This window comes from Corylus avellana, chromosome 2 (assembly GCF_965113065.1).
Source record: "Corylus avellana chromosome 2, dhCorAvel1.hap1.2, whole genome shotgun sequence".
Lineage (NCBI taxonomy): Eukaryota > Viridiplantae > Streptophyta > Magnoliopsida > Fagales > Betulaceae > Corylus > Corylus avellana.
This window is the reverse complement of record NC_142491.1, coordinates 10,583,702-10,603,895: the sequence shown is the minus strand read 5'-3', so window position 1 is coordinate 10,603,895 and position 20,194 is coordinate 10,583,702. Positions and strand designations below refer to the sequence as shown.

At 41.4% G+C, this 20,194-nt stretch overlaps 1 protein-coding gene across 2 annotated transcripts in view; it reads right to left on the bottom strand.

Moving 5' to 3' along the window:
* LOC132167794 (transcription regulator) overlaps positions 1–20,194 on the bottom strand; it is a 43,643-nt gene that overhangs the window by 11,224 nt on the left and 12,225 nt on the right. For both annotated transcript variants that reach the window (XM_059578823.2, XM_059578824.2), the window contains exons 18-32: positions 14,521–14,666; positions 14,020–14,128; positions 13,762–13,908; positions 13,492–13,539; positions 13,285–13,413; positions 12,956–13,195; positions 12,686–12,826; positions 12,491–12,576; positions 12,300–12,405; positions 11,642–11,737; positions 11,351–11,503; positions 1,007–1,189; positions 688–908; positions 466–601; positions 254–379 (exon numbers count right to left, since the gene is read on the bottom strand). In XM_059578823.2, coding sequence (XP_059434806.1) covers positions 254–379; positions 466–601; positions 688–908; positions 1,007–1,189; positions 11,351–11,503; positions 11,642–11,737; positions 12,300–12,405; positions 12,491–12,576; positions 12,686–12,826; positions 12,956–13,195; positions 13,285–13,413; positions 13,492–13,539; positions 13,762–13,908; positions 14,020–14,128; positions 14,521–14,666 — 2,067 coding nt within the window. The remainder of the gene's footprint in view (positions 1–253; positions 380–465; positions 602–687; positions 909–1,006; positions 1,190–11,350; positions 11,504–11,641; positions 11,738–12,299; positions 12,406–12,490; positions 12,577–12,685; positions 12,827–12,955; positions 13,196–13,284; positions 13,414–13,491; positions 13,540–13,761; positions 13,909–14,019; positions 14,129–14,520; positions 14,667–20,194) is intronic.

Genomic DNA, 20,194 nt, shown 5'->3' with positions numbered 1-20,194 from the left:
GTTAAAGTATTTCTGAAGTAACAATAACAGAACTGAAAGGAACTAACAAAAAAAACAAACATGGAACCACTAGCCCTGAAAGCAAATGGTCTCCATGCAACAGGCCACAATCAGCGCCATATTTGTCCAAAACATAAACATAAGTTGCAGACAGTATACTATAATGATGTAAATGGTATACAAGAAAGAGAGGGGGAAAGGACACTGAAGGGAGAAGATACAAGAAGGACAAGCAACAAAGGTCATTTCCAACCTTCTGTGCAACAATCTGGTATTTATCCAATGCATCCCTAGTGGTGAGCGAAGGCTCGGATATGCTATTTCCAAGGCGCTCAGTGGCAACTGGTGAAGGTAATAGCTGTGAAGAAGCTCCAGATTCCTTGCAACAAATTAGAAGCACATGTTAATAACAAAGACTAAGACCTCAACACCACAAAAAGCATCAACAAAATAACAAATTCTAACCTTTGCAACATCAGAGGAATCCAATGAATGCAACTCAGAGGCTGAAGAAGTTGGAGGAAACGAACCAGTGGCAGAATCATTCTCAGAACTAAGCTGGGCAACACCATCAGCCACTCCAATGTGAATTGAGGAAGCACTGGATACTCACAAGCACTCCAATCATATTAGCAAATAAAATTTAGAAAATAGAAGTAATAAATATACATAAAATAGATAAAGCACCTAAGATGCATAGCTGAATTAGATTCCATTGACTCATCTTGCGACCGAGAGACTGCTTCAAATCCTGTGCTTCCTGAGGTAGATGAGTAGCCAGGATTTAATTGTCCAGATGCGGAGCCATATGCACCAGTCAGACTCGTACCGCCAGATGAAGCAGGACCAGAAGGCATAGCATGTGAACTCTGGCTAGATTGATTTTGCCAGGGAAGCCGAACAAAGTCCTAAAACAGAAAGGGAATACCAAAAAATGTCATATTTTAAGCACCAAGTTTCTTAAACACCATATCATACCTCATGCAAAAAGTCAGCAGGTACCTACCTCATAAACTCGCTGTTGAGAAAGGGACAAGTGACCAGGTTTAGGACGGAGGGCCTCTGGTACAACACCCATAGAACCTTGTGTATACATGTTTCCATCAAAAAATGTGGGGCCAACACCCTCTCTATGCTTCCTTCTCAAAGCAAGTTGTTGAGCTATTTCCCCATCAATGGTTTGTATCGCCTACAAGAAGCAATGTACCACGAATTAAAATTTATATTGCCACAAAATACAAAAACTAATGAAAAAAGTTTATAACCAGTTCTTTTGTCCACAATCATAATTGAATAGATAAACAAGTGAGAGGCGATAGAGGGAAGAAAGTATGGTCTTTTTAGGATATGCCCTAAAAGGTTTAAATTGAATTATTGGTTTGAATATTATAAGCACTTGCATGATGCAGCAAAAGAAAAAACTAAGTCACAGGTTTGTTGCTTTCACCTATGGCGATCTTGAGTTCTATCAAGTGGGACCCACATGCCAACACCAATGAAACAAGGCTTACCCACTTCAAAGATCGGGTAACATTCTCCTGATCTTGTTGACTCTAAAGTTCTCTAGGAGTTTCTAAGACTCTTAGGAGCATATTATTCGACTTTAGAAAGTCTATAGAAAAGCTAGGCAACTCTCTCATCCACTCCCGCCTGTGTTGGTGCGTGGGTGGCGCGTGAGAGCTGATTGGTGCTACTTTTAGGCTGTGTCATGGCTGGTTCGAGAAGGTGGTCGGTGGAGTCCAAGGAGTTTGAGGTGTTGATTAAGGTAGGGGCGTCAGGGGTGAGGATTTTTGAGAGGAGTAAAAGGATCAATAGGTCCATTTTCATGAAGAAGGATGAGCTAGCTTGGATGGTGCGAATAGTGGAGGATTTGGTAGCAGTGGATAACTCAGAAGTCTTTTGGGATCAATCCAGAGCTGGGTATCCTAGAATAATCGCTCAGAAATGCGCTAATAGGCGTGGATGTTTTCTGACGGTGGAGGAATTTCATGATAGAAGGTGTGGCTTGATCATCATTCCAGAAGGACGTTGTGGGATAGGGTGGGAACGATTCGTCGAGGAAATGCGAGTGGCAAACTCTTCTCTCCATGAGCATCGAGTGTTCAGGGAAGATAAGAGAGATAAGGAGGTTAAGGAACGGAGGAGTTATGCGGAGACATTGAGGCTATCGTTGAAGCCAACCGAAGAGTGTTGCAATTCCTTCCAAGAACCGTTTGTCAAGGTGCAAAGGTGCCCGAAAGGTGCCTCTAGTTATATGGAACAGCAGACCCATGAGTATGGCAAGAAAGCATTGGTTCCGACGACGACCCATGCATCGGTGAGGGCTCACAGTGGTTCTAACGAAGATTTTTTGTCCGGCGAGGTCTGTCCAAGCACCTGTAGAGGATGGTATACAAGTTTGAAGGATGGAGGTCGCACGGGGGTTTCGTTTAGAGCTCCGGCGAGTAGTCTCCAAACGCCGGCGATGTCGCATGCTTCAATGGCAGTTTCTGAACACATGACGGGAAGGGGGGGTAAGGGGCACCATGCTGGGCAGACCTACTCTGAGGTAAGTCTCGAGCTCCTCAAAGTCAGGGAGTCGTTGAGACGTCTGAAACGGGAGTGTGACGTGGGGCTGATAAAGATAGACATGGTGATCAAGCAAATGCAGGTTAGTGGGCTTGGGAAGGGAGATAAGGAATCAGCTTGTCAGAGGAAATCAGTACCGAATGGGAAGGAGAAGTTTGGGCTGGAAGGAAAAGTCACAAAGCCCAATAGATAGCTGAAGGTGAAGAAGAGAGCGGTTTTTAAGCCTAAAGGAGTGTTGGGCTCAGGCGTGGGCTTTAATAGCCCAGGGCATGCTGGACCAATAGGAGCAAAATATTCAGAAGAGGTGGCTCCGACGGAGGAGACTGAGAAAGTTTCGAATGGCTTGCGACCATACATGGCTAGGTCGGCAAGCCCATCGTTTGTGGCCACAAGGGTCTTATCTGTGGGAGGGGGGGTTGGGTCAGCGGCAAGAGGAGCACCCAAGGTGGTTATCAGCACACCTACATGGGGCTTTGATGGGTCTCTGGCCAGAGAGAAGCCCAACAACAAGCATCCTCTAAGTTCGGCGATCGAGGCACAGCCCACCGGCAAGGGCAAAGCTCTGTTGACTTATAGGAGGAGGAAGTTTGGGCCGCAGAGGTGGGACGCTGCACTGGTGGGTTCGTTAGAAGCTTCTTCTTCGGCTTGTGGGCAGGTGAAAGGGATTCTCGGGTCGAAGCCGGAATCTACTCAGAGGGTGCCGGAGATGCAATCTTTGCCGGAGAATCCTCAGAGTTCACCGGAGTGCCGAATGGAGACTAGCGATGCTAGTGAGGGTTCGCCGGAGTGCCCTGTGGAGACCGGCGATGCTGGTGAGGACATGGGCTCCGCCACAGATCAGGTTATGTTGGAGTTTTCCTCTCGTTGGAATTATGGGATGGTTGTAGGGGGCTGTTCACAGAAGGTCTGTCGGGGGGAGGCAATGAGTCTGGTTCAGTCGCTTCATGTTGGACAGGAAGGAGTTGAACGTTTGCCGTCGATGGAGCTCATTGGGTCTGGGTTAGGTATGGACGAGAACAGCATCTCAGCAACAATTGGGTTGGAGGATTTAGGACCAGAGAAGATTTCTTCCAGCTAGGTAGTTGAAAGTTGCCTCAATTTTTGTCCTAAAATTGGTGTATCTGATAAAGGGAAGAAGGAGGAGTTGGCGGCTTTGTTCAATTCTATTGAAGCTTCCAGGATGCAGTTTGATTCTGATTTGGGAGGCATTTCTGCCTATGTTCCTGCTCCCAAAGGATTTAAGGAGCTTAAGGAGTCCGATTGTGCTCGTTTTTTTGACAAGGGCCAGACGATATTTGTCCAAGGTAGGGGTCGAATTGGTGGATCATGAAGCTTAACATCGTAGCATGGAATGTGAGAGGGTTGAATGCCCTCAAAAAAAGGTTGCGTATTAGGGGTTTCTTAAAAGAGTGGAAAGCAGATATAGTGTGTTTGATTGAGACTAAGATGGAGGCTATTTCCCGTGAGGTGGTCCATAGTCTTTGGGGTGGTCAACATGTGGGGTGGAAGTATAAAGGGTCTAATGGTTTGTCGGGGGGGATGTTACTGATATGGGATAGGAGGGTGGTGGAGTGTAAGGAGGAGTGTGTGGGGCATTTCACCCTGGCGTGCTCTTTTAAAAATGTGGAGGACAACTGGGTATGGGCGTTTGGGGGGGTGTATGGTCCGAATGAGGATGTGGAGAGGAGGGTCCTTTGGGAAGAGCTGGCTGGTTTGATGAATGTGTAGGAGGTCCTTTGGTGTTTTGGTGAGGATTTTAATATTGTCTGGTTCCCTAGTGAGCGCTCTAGTGTTTCTTATTACTCTTCTGGCATGATGGATTTCTCAGACTTCATTTCAGAAAACAATTTGGTGGACATTCCGATGATGGGGGGACAATTTACTTGGTCTAATAATCAAGAAAATGAGATTTGGTCTAGAATTGACCGGTTCTTGCTATCCTCGGATTGGGAAGATCACTACCCAGCAGTGTCACAAAGAAGACTTCAACGCCTGTTCTCCGATCATTTCCCTATATTACTGGACTGTGGGGCTCTTTGCGGAGGTAATAAGTACTTTAAATTTGAAAACATGTGGCTTAAAGCCGAAGGTTTTGTTGACAAGGTTAGTTCTTGGTAGGGGTCTTATTCGTTTGAGGGTTTACCTAGTTTTGTGTTAGCTAATAAATTGAAATGCCTCAAATTGGATTTGAAAAAGTGGAATGAGGAGGTGTTTGGTGATATTGGGAAGAAAAAGAAGGAGTTGATGGGAGGTATTCAGGAGCTGGATGAGTTGGCAGAGTCGAGAGGTTAAGATCGGGAGGAAAAGATTCGAAAGGCGGATATGTTGAAAGTTTTGGAGAATACCTTATTGTGTGAAGAAATTCATTGGCGCCAGAAATCGAGAGCTTAGTGGCTCAAGGAGGGGGACCGAAATACTCGTTTTTTTCACAAGATGGCTAATTCTCATCGCAGGTACAATCGTATGGAAGTGCTTCGTATTAATGGCGTCTTATCCGATGATCCAGTTGAGGTAAAAGATCACATTGTGCAGTATTATCAAAGCTTATACTCGGAACAAAGCTCATGGCGGCCTAGAATGGATAACCAGCCTTTTTTGTCTATTGATGAGGAGGATAATAGGTGGTTAGAAAGAGATTTTGAGGAAAAGGAGGTATGGGAGGTGGTAAAAGACATGGATGGTGATAAGGCACCAAGTCCAGATGGCTTCTCCATGGCTTTTTTTCAAGCTTGTTGGGATGTAATTAAACATGATGTTATGGCGGTTTTTGATGAGTTCCATCGTAGACGTCTATTGGTGAAAAGCTTTAATGCAACTTTTATTTCCTTGATACCAAAAAAGGCGGATGCGGTGGAGATGAAGGACTTTCGGCCCATTAGCTTGGTGGGAGGGGTGTACAAAATTGTTTCTAAGGTTCTTGCCAATAGAATGAGAACTGTTTTGGGTAAGGTCATATCCTACTCTCAAAATGCTTTGATCGGTAGTCGTCAAATCCTAGATTCGGTTCTTATTGCAAACGAATGTGTGGATAGCCGCATGAAATCAGGGGTGCCAGGTGTTCTTTGTAAATTGGACCTGGAAAAGGCTTATGACCATGTAAATGGGGACTTTGTTTTGTATGTGCTGCATAGGTGCGGTTTTGGTGAGAGGTTGAGGGCTTAGATAGAGTGGTGTATTACGTCGGTAAGATTTTCCATTCTTGTGAATGGTTCTCCGGAAGGTTTCTTTAACAGTTCGAGGGGAATTCGGCAAGGGGATCCTCTCTCTCCGTTACTTTTTGAGCTTGTTATGGAGGCCTAGAGTAAGATGGTGAATGCGACGGTTGACCAAGGCCTTTTGACTGGTTTCTTGGTGGGAGATAGGGTCTTCTCAGAGTTGGTGGTTTCTCACTCTTTATTTGCTGATGATACTCTGATTTTTTGTGAAGCTTCTCTCGAGCAAATCCGGTATGTGCATCTCATTCTCTTATGTTTTGAAGTTGTTTCGAGTTTGAGAGTTAATCTTGGAAAGTCAAAAATTGTGGCTATTGGAGAGGTGGAGAACATTGGGGTTTTAGCTAATATCCTTGGGTGTAGTGTTGCCGATTTGCCTATGAAGTATTTGGGTCGCCCTCTTGGGGCGCCGTATAAGGATACGGTTATGTGGAATGATGTGATCGAAAAGATGGAGCGTCAAATGGCAGGTTGGAAGAGAATGTACCTCTCTAAAGGAGGCCGTTTAACTCTCATTAAGAGTACGTTGACTAATATCCCGACTTACTTTTTGTCTCTGTTTCCGATTCCTATGTGTAGCTAAAAGGCTTGAGAAAGTCCAAAGAGATTTCTTGTGGGGAGGGATGGGAGATGAGCCTAAGTTGCATCTTGTAAATTGGAACCCAGTCTGTCGTCCCTTGCACTACGATGGTCTTGGCATTCGAAAGTTGCATCAGTTTAATCAAGCTCTCTTGGGGAAATGACTTTGGAGATATGCGAATGAGAGTGAGGCTCTTTGGTGCAAGGTTATCAAAGCTAAGTATGAAGACCAGGAAGGTAGGTGGTGCATGAAGGAGGTTTCGGGTTCTCATGGTATGGGCTTATGGAAGCATATTCGACAAGGTTGGAACTTCTTTGCCAAAGGTATTTGGTTTGAGGTGGGGGTGGGCTCGAAAGTTCGTTTCTGGTATGATATTTGGTGTGGGGGAAAAACTTTGAAGCATGCCTTCCCATCCTTGTTCAGTATCGCTAGACACAAAGAAGCATGGGTGAAGGATAACTTTACTTGGAGGAATTGGGGTTGTTGAGTGGAATGTCATTTTTGTGCGGCCCGTCCAGGATTGGGAGATGGATTTGGTTTCTCCTTTCTTTGATCGGTTGTACTCTTGCAAGATCTCCATAGGTACTGTGGATCGTATTCGCTGGTCCTCGTCTAAGAAAGGCAAGTTCGAGGTTAAGTCGCTCTTCAAGGCCTTGTCCAAATTTGACCATGAGGTGTTTCCTTGGAAGAGCATTTGGCGTACAAAGGTGCCTTTGCGAGTGACTTTTTTCGGGTGGACCGCGGCTCTAGGCAAAATTTTGACTCACGATAATCTGCGTAAAAGGAACCTTATGGTGGTGGAGTGGTGTTGTATGTGCAAGACCAAAGAGTCAGTAGATCATCTTCTTCTCCACTGTGAGATCGCAAGTGCTATTTGGCATACTATTTTTAGTCGGTTTGGGTTGCATTAGGTCATGCCTTGCAGGGTGAGGGACTTGTTCGATTACTGGTGGTCGGGAGGATGTGCTCGAAGTGCGGTAGTGTGGAAGATGATCCCTGTGTCTTATGTGGTGTATATGGATTGAAAGAAATGCTAGATGTTTTGAAAACTCCACTAGGACTATAGAGGAACTAACTCATCTTTTCTTCTTTACTCTTTACTCTTGGATAGCCGCTTGGCTAGCTCCTTTAGTGATTAGTTTCTCTGACTTCTTATTTCATTTCTCTCCCTCTTAGGCGCTCTCTTTTATACTTCCCGTGTATGTGAGTTGCGCCCCTCTGCGCTTTTGATATATAACATTATTACTTATCCAAAAAAAACTTAGTCCACCAGGCGTTACTAAGTACCTTATGAGTTAGGTGTCCTAATCCTAGCAGGGTACAGAAAAGTCGAGTCTTTCTAGACGTGCTTGATTGACAAGGGATTAATCGACAACGGAAGATCACCGCATACAAGCATCATGCTTCCCACATGAACTTGTGGGACTTCCTAATAGATACAAAATCATTCAAACAAACCCAAGAACTATAACATCGAATACTTTCCTAATTCTGCTTAATGATGCAAAATCGTATTATATCTTTAACTCCTATAGCAGTGCACTCATGAACAAAGGAGTCTATTTTTTAAAGAAAACGAATCACTCAATTAAAAACATAGCCAAGTGCATGAATTTTTTTCGCATAATGGCCAACCAAATAGAAGAAAAAACTCAATTGAATCTTTGTAAGTTGATAGTACAGTTTCTACCAACCAGGTTAAGATCACCGAGCACACTGTGCACTTTTATAATAATTTGTATTCGGAGCAGTTCATTTGGTGGCCTAATTTGGATGCCCTTTCTTTGGCTCTATTGATGCAGTTGAGGCCAATTGGCCGGAGAAAGCATTTGAGGAAGGGGAGGTTTTCAGGGTAGCGAAAGCAATGAAAGGTGATAAAGCCTTGGGCCTTGACAATTACTCTATGGCATTCTTCTAAGCATGTTGAGTTGTTTAACAGAAGACATCATGAACATCTTTCATGACTTCTATGTTAAAAGCAAGTTTGAAAGCAGCCTAAATGTTATGTTCATTGTTCTCATTCCGAAGATTTCAAGGCTGTTGATCTAAAGGATTTTCGTCCAATTGGTCTAGTGAGTTGCATCTAAAAATTATTGCCAAAGTTCTAGCTAACAAGCTGAAAATGGTTTTGGAGAAGATTTTTTCCAAGTCTTAGACGCTATCATCCCAGGAAGGCAGATTCTAGACCCCGTTCTCATTGCTTATGAATGTGTTGATAGCATAATCAGATTAAGAGAGTTAGGCACGATTTGCAGATTAAGGGAGTCAGGCGCGATTTGCAAATTGGATTTTGACAAAGTACATGATCACGAAAAATTGGGATTTTCTGATGTATATGCTGAGGAGCGGCTTTTTTTTTTTTGATAAGTAATAATGATATAAAAAGCGCAGAGGGGCGCAACCCACATACACGGGAAGTATAAAAGAGAGCGCCTAAGAGGGAGAAAAAAGAAAGAGGAAATCAGAGAAACTGATCCCTATAGGAGCAAGCCAAGCGGCTGTCCAGGAATACAAAGTAAAGAAGAAGAAATGGGTCAATTCCTCTATGGTCCTAGTGGAGTTCTCAAAGCATCTAGCATTCCTTTCATTCCAAATACACCACATAAGACACAGAGGGATCATCTTCCACACTACCGCACTTCGGGACCGACCTCCCGACCACCAGCAATCGAACAAGCCCCTCACCTTGCAAGGCATGAGAAATTGTGCACTTGAATAGCTCATTGTATTTCTTTGGTGCGTTTTTCTGCATTGGTGAACAGCACTCCACCTGTTTTTTTAATAGTTTTTTTAAAAATTTAAAAAAAAAAAAAAAAAAACAAAACTATTAAACCTTTGCCTCAGTTGTTGTTTGTCATTGTGATGGAGGATTTGGGCAAAGATGATTTCTCCTGAAGTGTATGGGAAGGGGGGGTTGTTATCTAGGTTTTCTGTAGGGGCTGGAAATGTTGGTGGGATCACCATCTCTCATCTTCTGTTTGCAGATAACACTCTAATTTTCTATGGGGCGGACCTAGACAACCTCCGTAATTTGTGTTGCTTGTTCTTATGTTTTGAAGTTGTCTCAAGCTTTAAGATCAATTTAGCCAAGTCGGATCTTGTAGGTGTCAATAATGTAGAAGGTTTGGCTAGGATATTGGGATGCAAGGTCTCTTCTTTGCCTATGAAGTACCTAGATTTCCTTCGGGTGCTTCTTTAAAAGCCAAATCTATTTGGGATGTCATAATTGAGAAGGTTAAGCGACCATGATCGAGAGCACTTTATCCAATTTTCCTACCTACTTCCTAGCAGATTATCTTTAGTTCTCTAATGGCTCTACTCAATGGAACGTTAACTTTGTTAGAGTGGCGCATGGTTGGGAGTTCGAATCCTTTTCCTCGTTTTTCGATCAGTTGTATTCCATCCAATTGAAACAGGACAGCGTAGACAAGCATGGTTGGGAGTTCGAATCATTTTCCTCATTTTTCAATCATTTGTATTCCATCAAATTGAAGCAAGACACCCCTCCAAGAGAGGGTTGTTTGATGTAAGATTGTTCTACCCCATTTTAGCACTCCCTTCCCTCGGTGGTGTATTTTGCGAAGTAAGGCCCTTGTAAGAGTGAGGATTGTTCTACCCCATTTTCTTCATTTTTCAATCATTTGTATTCCATCAAATTGAAGCAAGACATCCCTCCAAGAGAGGGTTGTTTGATGTAAGATTGTTCTACCCCATGTTAGCACTCCCTTCCCTTGGTGGTGTATTTTGCAAAGTAAGACCCTTGTAAGAGTGCTTTATTTGCTTGGTCGGCTGCTTTAGGTAAGATCCTCACTTTGGAAAAATTCAGAAAGCAATCTCAATGTGGTAGATTGGTGTTGTATGTGTAAGACGAGAGGGAAAACCGTTGACCACCTCCAACTCCATTGCAAGATAGCCAATATGGATCTCAAGTTTCCGTTTATTCGGTTTAATGTGCACCATGCCCCGTCGAGGGCAATTTGGTAATCTTCAAAGTGAAGCTATTTGGAAGATGATTCCGCTCTATATGATGTGGACATAGCAGTTTGGTAGTCCTCAAAGTGAAGTTATTTGGAAGATGATTCCACTCTGTATGAATTGGTGTATTTGTACAGAAAGAAATGACCGGAGCGTGAAGACGTTAGTAGAGCTAAAGGCCTTCTTTTTCTATACCCTTTTCCAATGGATGGTTGCCTATAACTGTTTTCATATTCCTAGTTTTCATGACTTGTTTGACCTTTTTTTCTTTTTCTGGTTCGGTGTTTCTCTTGTATGTTTCCTGTGTACTTGAGCGCACCCTTTGATTTTTAAACAAATCATTGACTTATCAAAAAAATAAAAACTTTAAGATGCACAGGAACTTGGAATAACTTCAAATCAATCTTTATAGGCTTTTCAAATTCTAACAAGCTATCAAATTCATAACATAAAACGTAATTACATACCCATGAATTCCACTAGAGAAAAACTTTCAAATGCACAAGATCTTTGAATAGCTTCAAATCATTCTTTATAGGATATTTAAATACCCAAAATGTCCAAAGCAACTTTTACTTTGCCAATTTTTTCAACCTTGGTGAGCAGCAATTTTTCAGGTCCCTTTTTCTCTTTCACTTAATTGACTTCAATCTACACATTCCAATTTACTGAAATCATTCTGTTCTAAATATACAAGACGTAGCCAAATATTTTCATGGATATCATCAAGTTAGTGTTTTCATACCAAACAGCTATTAGAAATGTTCAACATCATCAAAAGAGTAATGTCCATGACAATTTTGGTGATAAAACTTCTATTCCAAAATATTATTTTATATTTTCTAGTTGACACGATAAAAAGATTTAGTGCTTTTTATAACGCCATCAATAGTAAAACACCTTGAGTAGAAAGTGTGTAGAAAAATGCTTTAGTACATGAAGATGAAATTTCCACCCACCTCAAAGTAAAATACAAATGAGCATGAGCATAAAAGATATAAGCATTGCAGCTAACCTTATCCGTGGCAGCCTGTTCAATGACTGCACAACCGAGATCAAGGTTGTCATTTGTAACAAGTTGTACTGCTTGTTCTAGAAGTTCACTCGCAATATTCAGACCCTGAAGTGAATTCCTCAGCTGACTTGATATTGACCCACGTAAGGGTTCCTAGCAGAAACCACAAACAAAAGTTAACAACAGAAAATAAAAGCATACAATCTAAAAGATATGACCATTGAATCACAAAGATATTCTTTAAAACCAAACGGGATAAATAAATTCCCAAATTTAAGTGTGAGACATTACTTTGCACGTTACATGAGCAAGACTTCCAGCCAGACTTGCAACCATCAAGTGTGCTGCATTAAATATGCGTGTTTCATCCAATTCCATGGCATAATCCTGCCATTGTATTTGAAAAAGTAAGTGGAAAAAGATACAACCGTAGCAACTAGAAAGCTTTACGGACAAGAGCTTCTTATGATTCCAGATAGTTCTATTGCTCTGCCATTGCAAGGTGAAAAAGGCTTATGCAAGAGTTTTAACACTTCAAGAAAAAGGGATCATTCTACAAAAAGATAAGGCCGGCTCTAATTTATGGAACAATATGCTGAGCAGTCAGGATACTGCATGCAAAACAGAAAAAGCAAAGTTGAAACACAAAAACAGAATGGATAAGTGGGACAAAATGACTCAAAAAAAATACGAATACGGCGGAGAAGTCAAAGGTGGCAACAATTAAGGAAGATGTGGGGACATCGTCAAAGATGAGTATTTGTATAGAAGAACAATTAATGCATCATTTATATGTAGAGATTATTTTCAAGTCGAGGTGCTTAAAGGAAAAGATGACGATGACACATGGCAGTGAGAACAGAGACAAGATTGATTAGAGTACGGACCTGCCAATAGCCAAAAAGGAAATGGATACACAGAATTAGTATCACGTAAAGATTTAACAAACCTTTAAAACAAGCTCCTTTGTTGTTTGGGTTGCTATAGATACACTGCGCTGAACAATACCAGATACTATCTCTTTAATAGCTCTGTCCATCGCAATTGGAACCACTCTGTAATGTATGAATGAGATGAGCTTGTCATAGAAGTAATAAGCACTTTTCTCAACAAGCAGTAAAAGAATTTTCAGCTTCAAACCTCTGAAAATGCAGGTGTAAGCCCAAAGCACTGAGCTTCTGGTTGATAATAACATGAGTTCCAATGTTAGGTATTGGTGCAGGAAGCTACAAACAACAGAAGAACCAGATACTTAGTTAAAACTAGATGTCCTACCTTATTAAAATAAACATAATTTTCTTCTTACTAAACGCAAGGAAGAAAATGCAACCATACCTGAGTTAGAGAAAACGGCGACTGGGATGGAGTGGCTTGCAAGAGTCCTTGCGCAGAAGGGAGCTGATCAGCCAATCCTAAAGCTGACAGCTTTTCATCCTCCATCAATGTACCAGAAGGAAGATGAAGAGAAGCAGCATACTGAAAAACCAAATTCATGAAAACTCGAGGATACAGACCACCAAACTAATTCGAACTAAGCTATACAGAGAACATACGAAAAAGAAGGGAGGGTCATAACCGATCTCAAAAATCTCAAACCAAACAAACCTGAGATAACAAATGTGTGTGGCCTCCAGAATTAGGTGTACTAGCAACCTCAAGCGGTAGCTCAACTTGGTTCACTGGTGGTACCATTCCGGATTTAATTTCAGCAACCAACTGTGGTTGGGATGCTCCAACATCTTTGTTAGAAAAATCAGGATTCCCTTCAACTTCCCTTTTGCGATCCTTGAGAAGAGAAGTCGGTGTAACATCCTTCATATCAACACTCAGGTTCTTGAATAGGACCTGAAATGGCAAGAGGTAGAAATATAAATAGCTAAAAGAGCCAACATTATATTAGGCAGGCTTCAACAATGAAATAATTGTACGTCTACCTCAATATCAAACTTGAGGTTCATTTTCAAGTTTGGCATTGAATAAATCTCAGCAAGTAACCCAAGAATGCCCATGGTCCAAGGATTGGGAGGTTGATATGCTAGACTGTTTTGGCATGGTTCCAAAACCTGCAGCAAGAAGTGTGTGGTTAAGATCACAGCACCTAAATTCAGAGCAGAAGTTAGCAATTATCAGCATAACCATACCTTGGAAGTAAATGGTATTACTGCAATCATCAATCCCTTCTCATATGCCTGTCCCACCAACCCAAGATGAACAAAAAAAGTCAAATATCAAATCATAAAATATGTAGCATATGATTCTCAAGAGCACCTGAAAGTTTTTTTTTCATAAGCAATCAAAATTTATTAAAATGCGAGAGGATGTAACCTAACCAGAAAAACCTGAAAGATAACAAAAGAAAATCTAATCCGGCATAACCATAATCAAGAAGACAACATTAATCAAATTATCACCTCTATAATCAAAGATTTAGGATCAATTTCACGAGCCCGTAAGACTTGATTCCTTCCAATTGTTAACTTCCCAAGCCAACTACCCAAGTTTTTTAGCAATGAACGCTCTTCGGAACTTGACTTTATAAGCTCTGATCCTAGGAGAACCTGAAAAAACAAATTTTTTTAAAAAAAATTAAAATAAAATAAATAGATCCCAATCGTTATTACACTGGTAGCTACATCCAAATGCATAAACAAATTAGTTATAAGACAAACCTTGCAGTTCTCATATGTGGCTTGAACAATTTCTTTATTCAAAGCCTTTGCAGTAACCTTGTCCAAAAACTTCAAATACAAGTCATGAAAATTCGGCTCAATGCTTGCTCTGTCAAGGAATAGGTAGAATGTGATATGTGATAAGAAATCATATGAACATGACAAAAAGGCAACTGCAAGGTGTGTGTACCTAACTATGTGTATATACCTATGTATATCTGTGTGTGTGAATTCACAGGTCATTGAAAATCCAGCTAAATGCTTTACCATTAAATAGTTGGGAGACATTTATAAAGGACTGGACAATTATAAAGACAATTACAACAAACTACTGTATGGCGTAAGCTAAGCATAACAGTATTCAAAGGGACCCCAAAAAAATAAAATATATAAAGGCAGCTGTTAGGATTAGCATAAACAAAGTTACAAGTTCAGGCAGCATGTTTCTAATATGTGCTTTTCTATGAATGCAAACATAAATACAATCACAAAGTTTCTAACCTTTTCATAACCATATATTGTGCAAACCAGGGATAGTACTGTTCCTTAAAAATTTCATTGAATTCTTTCGCCTTAGCTTCAATATTAGCAACTGAGATATTATTTATGATAAAAGAAATTTTGTCTTGAATCTCTGATGCCGGAGCCTGTAAACAAAGAATAGACACATAAAAGGATTAGAACAAGACCATATGGACAAATTGAATGGCAAACCAAAAATTTCAATGGTAACTTTTCCATTGTGCAATCCTCATTGTTACCATGATATTCAACAGGATGATTAATTGAACTAAGCCCTGTTCTACTTAAAAGATGAACTTAATGCTCACATAGTCAAAAATAAGGAGACTAACAGAAGGATCAAAACCCTATAATTCATATATCAAGCCAACTGCCAGCACTTCCACCAAAAAGCTGATCTTCAGCATCAACAGAGGGAGAGATTTTCTTTTTATACAGAAGGAGCAATGTGTAAAGACCGTTATTTCCATATTATTTTGTGTGTGTGTGTGTGTGTGTGTGTGTGTGTGTGTGTGAGAGAGAGAGAGAGAGAGAGAGAGAGAAGCCCATAGGGATGAGCTTTAAATGGAATGCCCTGAACTATTGACTGTCAAAGTCCCAATTATCAATCTTTGACACATACTGGGTGTGTTCAATTGTTTTGTTAATGACAATTCCTCAGTCATAAAAAAACTAAAAAAAATAAAGGCAAGAAGGGAAGTTACTTCTGCATGCAACATTCACTTGAGAAAAAATAAAATAAAATAATGACAATCTAGAAAAGGCTTGACACAGTATGCAATTATGTACTTTGGTTGCGAAATTGCCAAACAAGATCATACAATTCCAATTAGGTAAGAGGGGTCTTGAACTAAGAAATAGATTCTAAAAGCTAAAAAAGGGTATGTCAAAATATATATATAAAAACCGAAATAACCCATAAAAACACCATGATAATTGAGAACAAAGAAGAGGTTAATGAGAAACACTCCAAAAATCCAGACAAAAAAAAAGGTCAAGAAACAACTATATGGCTTTAAGTGACTTTAAATGGCATAGAGAAAAAAAAAATGTGAAGAAAATAGGGTGGTGCCAATTTGCGCTTTGAATGAATTTACATTGCTTATCAAAAAAAAGCAATATTCTTTCTTAATTCAGAGTCATTCACAAATATTTCTCCCCCAGAAAGAAAGGGCAATAAATAGTTCCGTTCACGTCAAAGTACAAATCGATGCCCAGCGGTAGTGTTATTAAAGTTTTCTGTTCTACTTAGGCACTTAAGTCCAGTGTTGTTAGAGTTAAGGGGTTGTTAAGATGGCGTTCAATTGAATCCAAAGTGCTTGAGTTGGTGGTGAAGGGAAGTTCTCCTGGGGTTCGGATTCTTGAAAGATGCTGGGAAAATATTCACTCTATTTACTTGGGTAAAGCCAATAGTTGGTGGTTGTTAGCCACCATAGACGAATTGATGTGAGAGATGGGCTCGAAGTTGTTTTGTAGACACTCTCGAGCAGGTTTCCCTGCTATTCTCGCCCAACAATGCTCTAACAAGAACGTGCAGATCTTGTTCATAGAGGAGCGTCAGTGGAGGGAGATGGAGGGTACATATATCAGTACTGAAAGGGAGAGACAGAGACGGGTGGACATTCACAGCGGAGCTATGCTTGGTTGTGAACTTCTTCCAATCGCTCTTCGCCAACCGCTCGTCGATGGGTGTGGGCAAGAATCAAACGATGTTATGTTCTCCGACCAAGGGGGGGCAAAGGCCATTTGCAGAGTTAGTGAAATCCAAGACGGTTGCTCTAATGGGTTATTAGGAAGAGGCCACCCGAAATTCCAAGGTGACGACTACCCTTCCTCCCGGTGGGAAAAAAGGCACTTGGGCTGATTGAGGACCAGTGGCCATGCTGGTGAGTTCCTTCATTGGTGTTTCAGCTTCTGGTTCTGCGAATGTCATTCCTTGTGGAAGGGAGCACAGAAAACCTTGCAGAGTTCGTCGGGGGTGATGCAGAGCCACTATTGTGCTACCAAAATGGCTCAGATTTTACCGGAAAATATGGGTCTAAGGTGTCGCACATGACAACTCCCCTGCAACCCTTTTCTCAACCTTCCTCAGGAGATACAAACAGGGAGACAATGTTATTTGCAAGTTCAATCACAGCGGTCTTGAGGCTTTTATTTGTGGTTTTGTGGGGGCTGAGGCTACCAGCTCTTGGTCTGCTGGTGGTTGCCAGCTAGGATCTAATAGGGTAGCAGCTCAGAAGGCTCCTGCTATTTTAAAGGAGAGTTTATATCCTTCACTGAGCCCTCGGTTTCTTGTTCATCTTCGGGTTTTATGTGGAAAGATAGTATTATTGACAATAAGGGGGAAGGATCTGCTCTATCTGCATTGGTTAGGATGGAGTTGGGTTGTTGGGGCAAAACACTGTGCAGGGACAAGTTGCTTGTCAATAGAAGGAAGGCTTGGCCTGCACTCCCCTGCTGTGCTGGGAAAAACTGATTGCTCAAGGCTTGAGTACTCATATTGGGCTTTGCATAGAGTGAAGAAAATCCAATTTGTTATGGGGGTTTCTTGTGTGGGTTTTGAGGAGGGGTTTATAGCTCTCTTGACAGTTATTGAAGCAAGCTGAAGTCATAAGGTTTCAACTTCCTCTTCTAAACATGGCAACAAAGGTAGTAGGGAGTTAAAAAGACCAGGGTGCTCCATTAATTATATGATCCCCAAGGAGAGAGTTAGCTGCGGAAAAGGAAAGGAAAGGGGGTTCTCAATTTTAATTAAGCCTAAGTTGTAATCCTGGAACGTAAGAGAGTTGAATCAGGGGAATAAATGTCTGAGAATGAGGGAATAAATATCTGAGGATGAGGAACCTTCTCAGAGAGTGAAAGGTTGACATTGCATGCTCGCAAGAAACGAAGCTTGGGGTTATGTCAAGTAGTGTTGTGTGTAGTTTGTGGGGTTGGCATCATGTGGACCGATGTTGTTTAGACTTTGGAGGGGCTTCATGTGGCATTTTAATTATGTTGGATAAGTGAGTAGTGGAAAAGATTAACAATTGTACAGGGGAATTTACTCTAGCGGTTACTTTCATAAACGTTGAAGATCATTTCACCATGGCTTTTGCGTGGGTCTATTACCCTAATCCTGATAGGGATAGAAGGCTTCTTTAGGATGAGTTGGCTAGTATGCTTAGTTGGTATAACCTGCCTTAGTGCATTGGGGGTGATTTCAACGTTACCCAGTTCCCCAATGAGAGATTGGAGAAGCTTGCTTATGCCCAGCAATGATGGAGTTCTCTAACTTCATTTTTTTTATTAGAGCCTAATGGACCTCCCTCTTGTTGGAGGTACTTTTACTTGGTCGAAGAAACGGGAGTCACCTTATTGGTCTAGGATCAAGAGATTTATTGTTTCTCTGGATTGGGAAGCTCGATTTCCTAGTGTGACCCAGAGGAGGCTTCATAGGCTGTGCTCAAATCATTTCCTGGTCCTCCTTTACTGTGGTGACTTTCAGACGTGCAGTAGGTACTTTAAATTTGAAAACATGTGGCTCAAGTCTGAGGGTTTTGCAAATAGGGTGAAATAGAGGTGGGACTCTTCCAATTATTTTCATGGCTTTCCAAGCTTCATTACGGCCCACAAGCTTAAGGCTTTGAAAGTTGATTTAAGGAAATAGATTGAGGAGGTGCTTGGCAATGTAGGAAGGAAGAAAAAGATCCTTCTAGAAGAGCTATGTGCTTTTATATTGCTGAAGGAGGGGCTTTAGGCAACGAGGAGTGAACGAAAAAGTCAAAAGTACTAAGCGAGTTAGGCGAGTTGGAGGCAGAAATATAAGGCTTTGTTGTTGGGGGAGGCTCACAAATGTACTAAGTTTTTTTTCACAAAATAGCCAACTCTAAGAAAAGAAAGAACTTTATTGACTCCTTGTCGATTGATGGCACCATGTCTACCAAGCATTTGGAGATCAAAGAGCACATTGTACAATTTTACAAAAAAAAAATGTATACCACGCAATTCCATTGGTGACCTTTGTTCGACGGCCTTTATTTCGACTCTATTGGTGAGGCTAAGGTTAATTGGTTGGAGAGAGAATTCGAGGAAGGGGAGGTGTTGGAGGTAGTGAAGCTATGAATGGTGACAAGGCGCTAGGACCTGGCAGTTTCTCTATGGCTTCCTTTCAAGCTTGTTGGGGTGTATTAAAAGAAGACATTATGAACGTCTTTTGTGAATTCCATGCTAGAGGTAAGTTTGAAAAAAGCTTTAATGCGCAATGGCTCATCGTCCTCATCCTGAAGATTCCTAGGGTTGTTGATACCAGGGACTTTGGCCCCATATGTCTGGCGAGTGGTATTTACAACATTATTGCTAAGATTCTAGCACACAGGCTAAAGACGTTTATGGGAAAGATTATCTCCAAGTCACAGAATGCTTTCATTCGAGGTAGGCAGATCCTATATATCCAATTCATATCACCACTGAGTGCCTTGATAGTAGAATAAAATCTAGGGAGCCGAGTGTTCTATGCAAATTGGACTTAAAAAAGCATATGATCTTGTCAATTGGGATTTTTTGTTGCACATGCTGAGGAGTGGATTTGGGGGGAAATGATGTTCATGGATAGCTCACCGAATATCCTCGGGCGTTTTTTGGTCTTGGTGAATAGCACTCCCACCAATTTTTATTGTACCTCCTTTGGTTTGAGACAAGCGGACCATCTGTCTCCCTTGTTATTCATCACTATGATGAAAGCTTTGGGGAGGATGATTTTTACCACATAGTGGAGCTTTGTTGGCTAGCTTCTCTATGGGGAAAAGCCCAAGATTACCAACCCAAGTTCATCTATCACCTCTTGTTTGCGGATGACACTTTGATTTTAAATGGGGCTGACCTAGATCATCAGCGTCATTTGTGGTGTTTGTTCTTATGTTTTGAAGCTGTTTCGGGTCTGAAGATCATCTTGACTACGTCTGAATTGGTTCATATGGGCAATGTTGATCATGTAGATGGGTTGTCTGGCATTCTAGGTTGTGTGGGGTTGCTTCTTTGCATTTGAAGTATCTTGGTCTTCCACTGAGGGCTTCCTTTAAGGCCAAGTCTATTTAGGATAGGGTTATTGAAAAGATAGAGCATCAGTTGGCCAATTGAAAAGGGATGTATTTGTTTAAAGGTAGTATGGTTACCCTCATAAAGAACACTTTCCAATTTGCATATGTATTGCATGTCACTCTTCCCTTTCCCTCTGGGTGTTGCAAACCGTATTAAGAAATTTCAACATAACATCTTTGGGGTGGGTTAGGAGAAGAGTCCAAATTTTACAGGGTAAGTTGGTCCAAGTCTGGTGATTCCAAACAGTGAAATGTTAGTTTTGTTAGAGCGGCTTATGATTAGGAAGTGGATGTGTTTGTTTCATTCTTTAGCTTGTTGTGTTCAATCAGAGTGAAACAAGTAGGTGAAGACAAGCTTTGGTGGGCCCCCTCTAAAAAAGGATTGCTCGATGCTAGATCTTTCTACAGTATCCTAGGTTGTAGGGAGGACCCTGTTTTCCATTAGAGGAGTATTTGGCAGACTAAGGCTCATTTAAGGGTGGCTTTTCTTGCTTGGTCGGTGGCCCTAAGAAAGAGCCTTACCATGGACAATCTTAGAAAGCGACATGTCATAGTGATCGATAGGTGTTGCATGT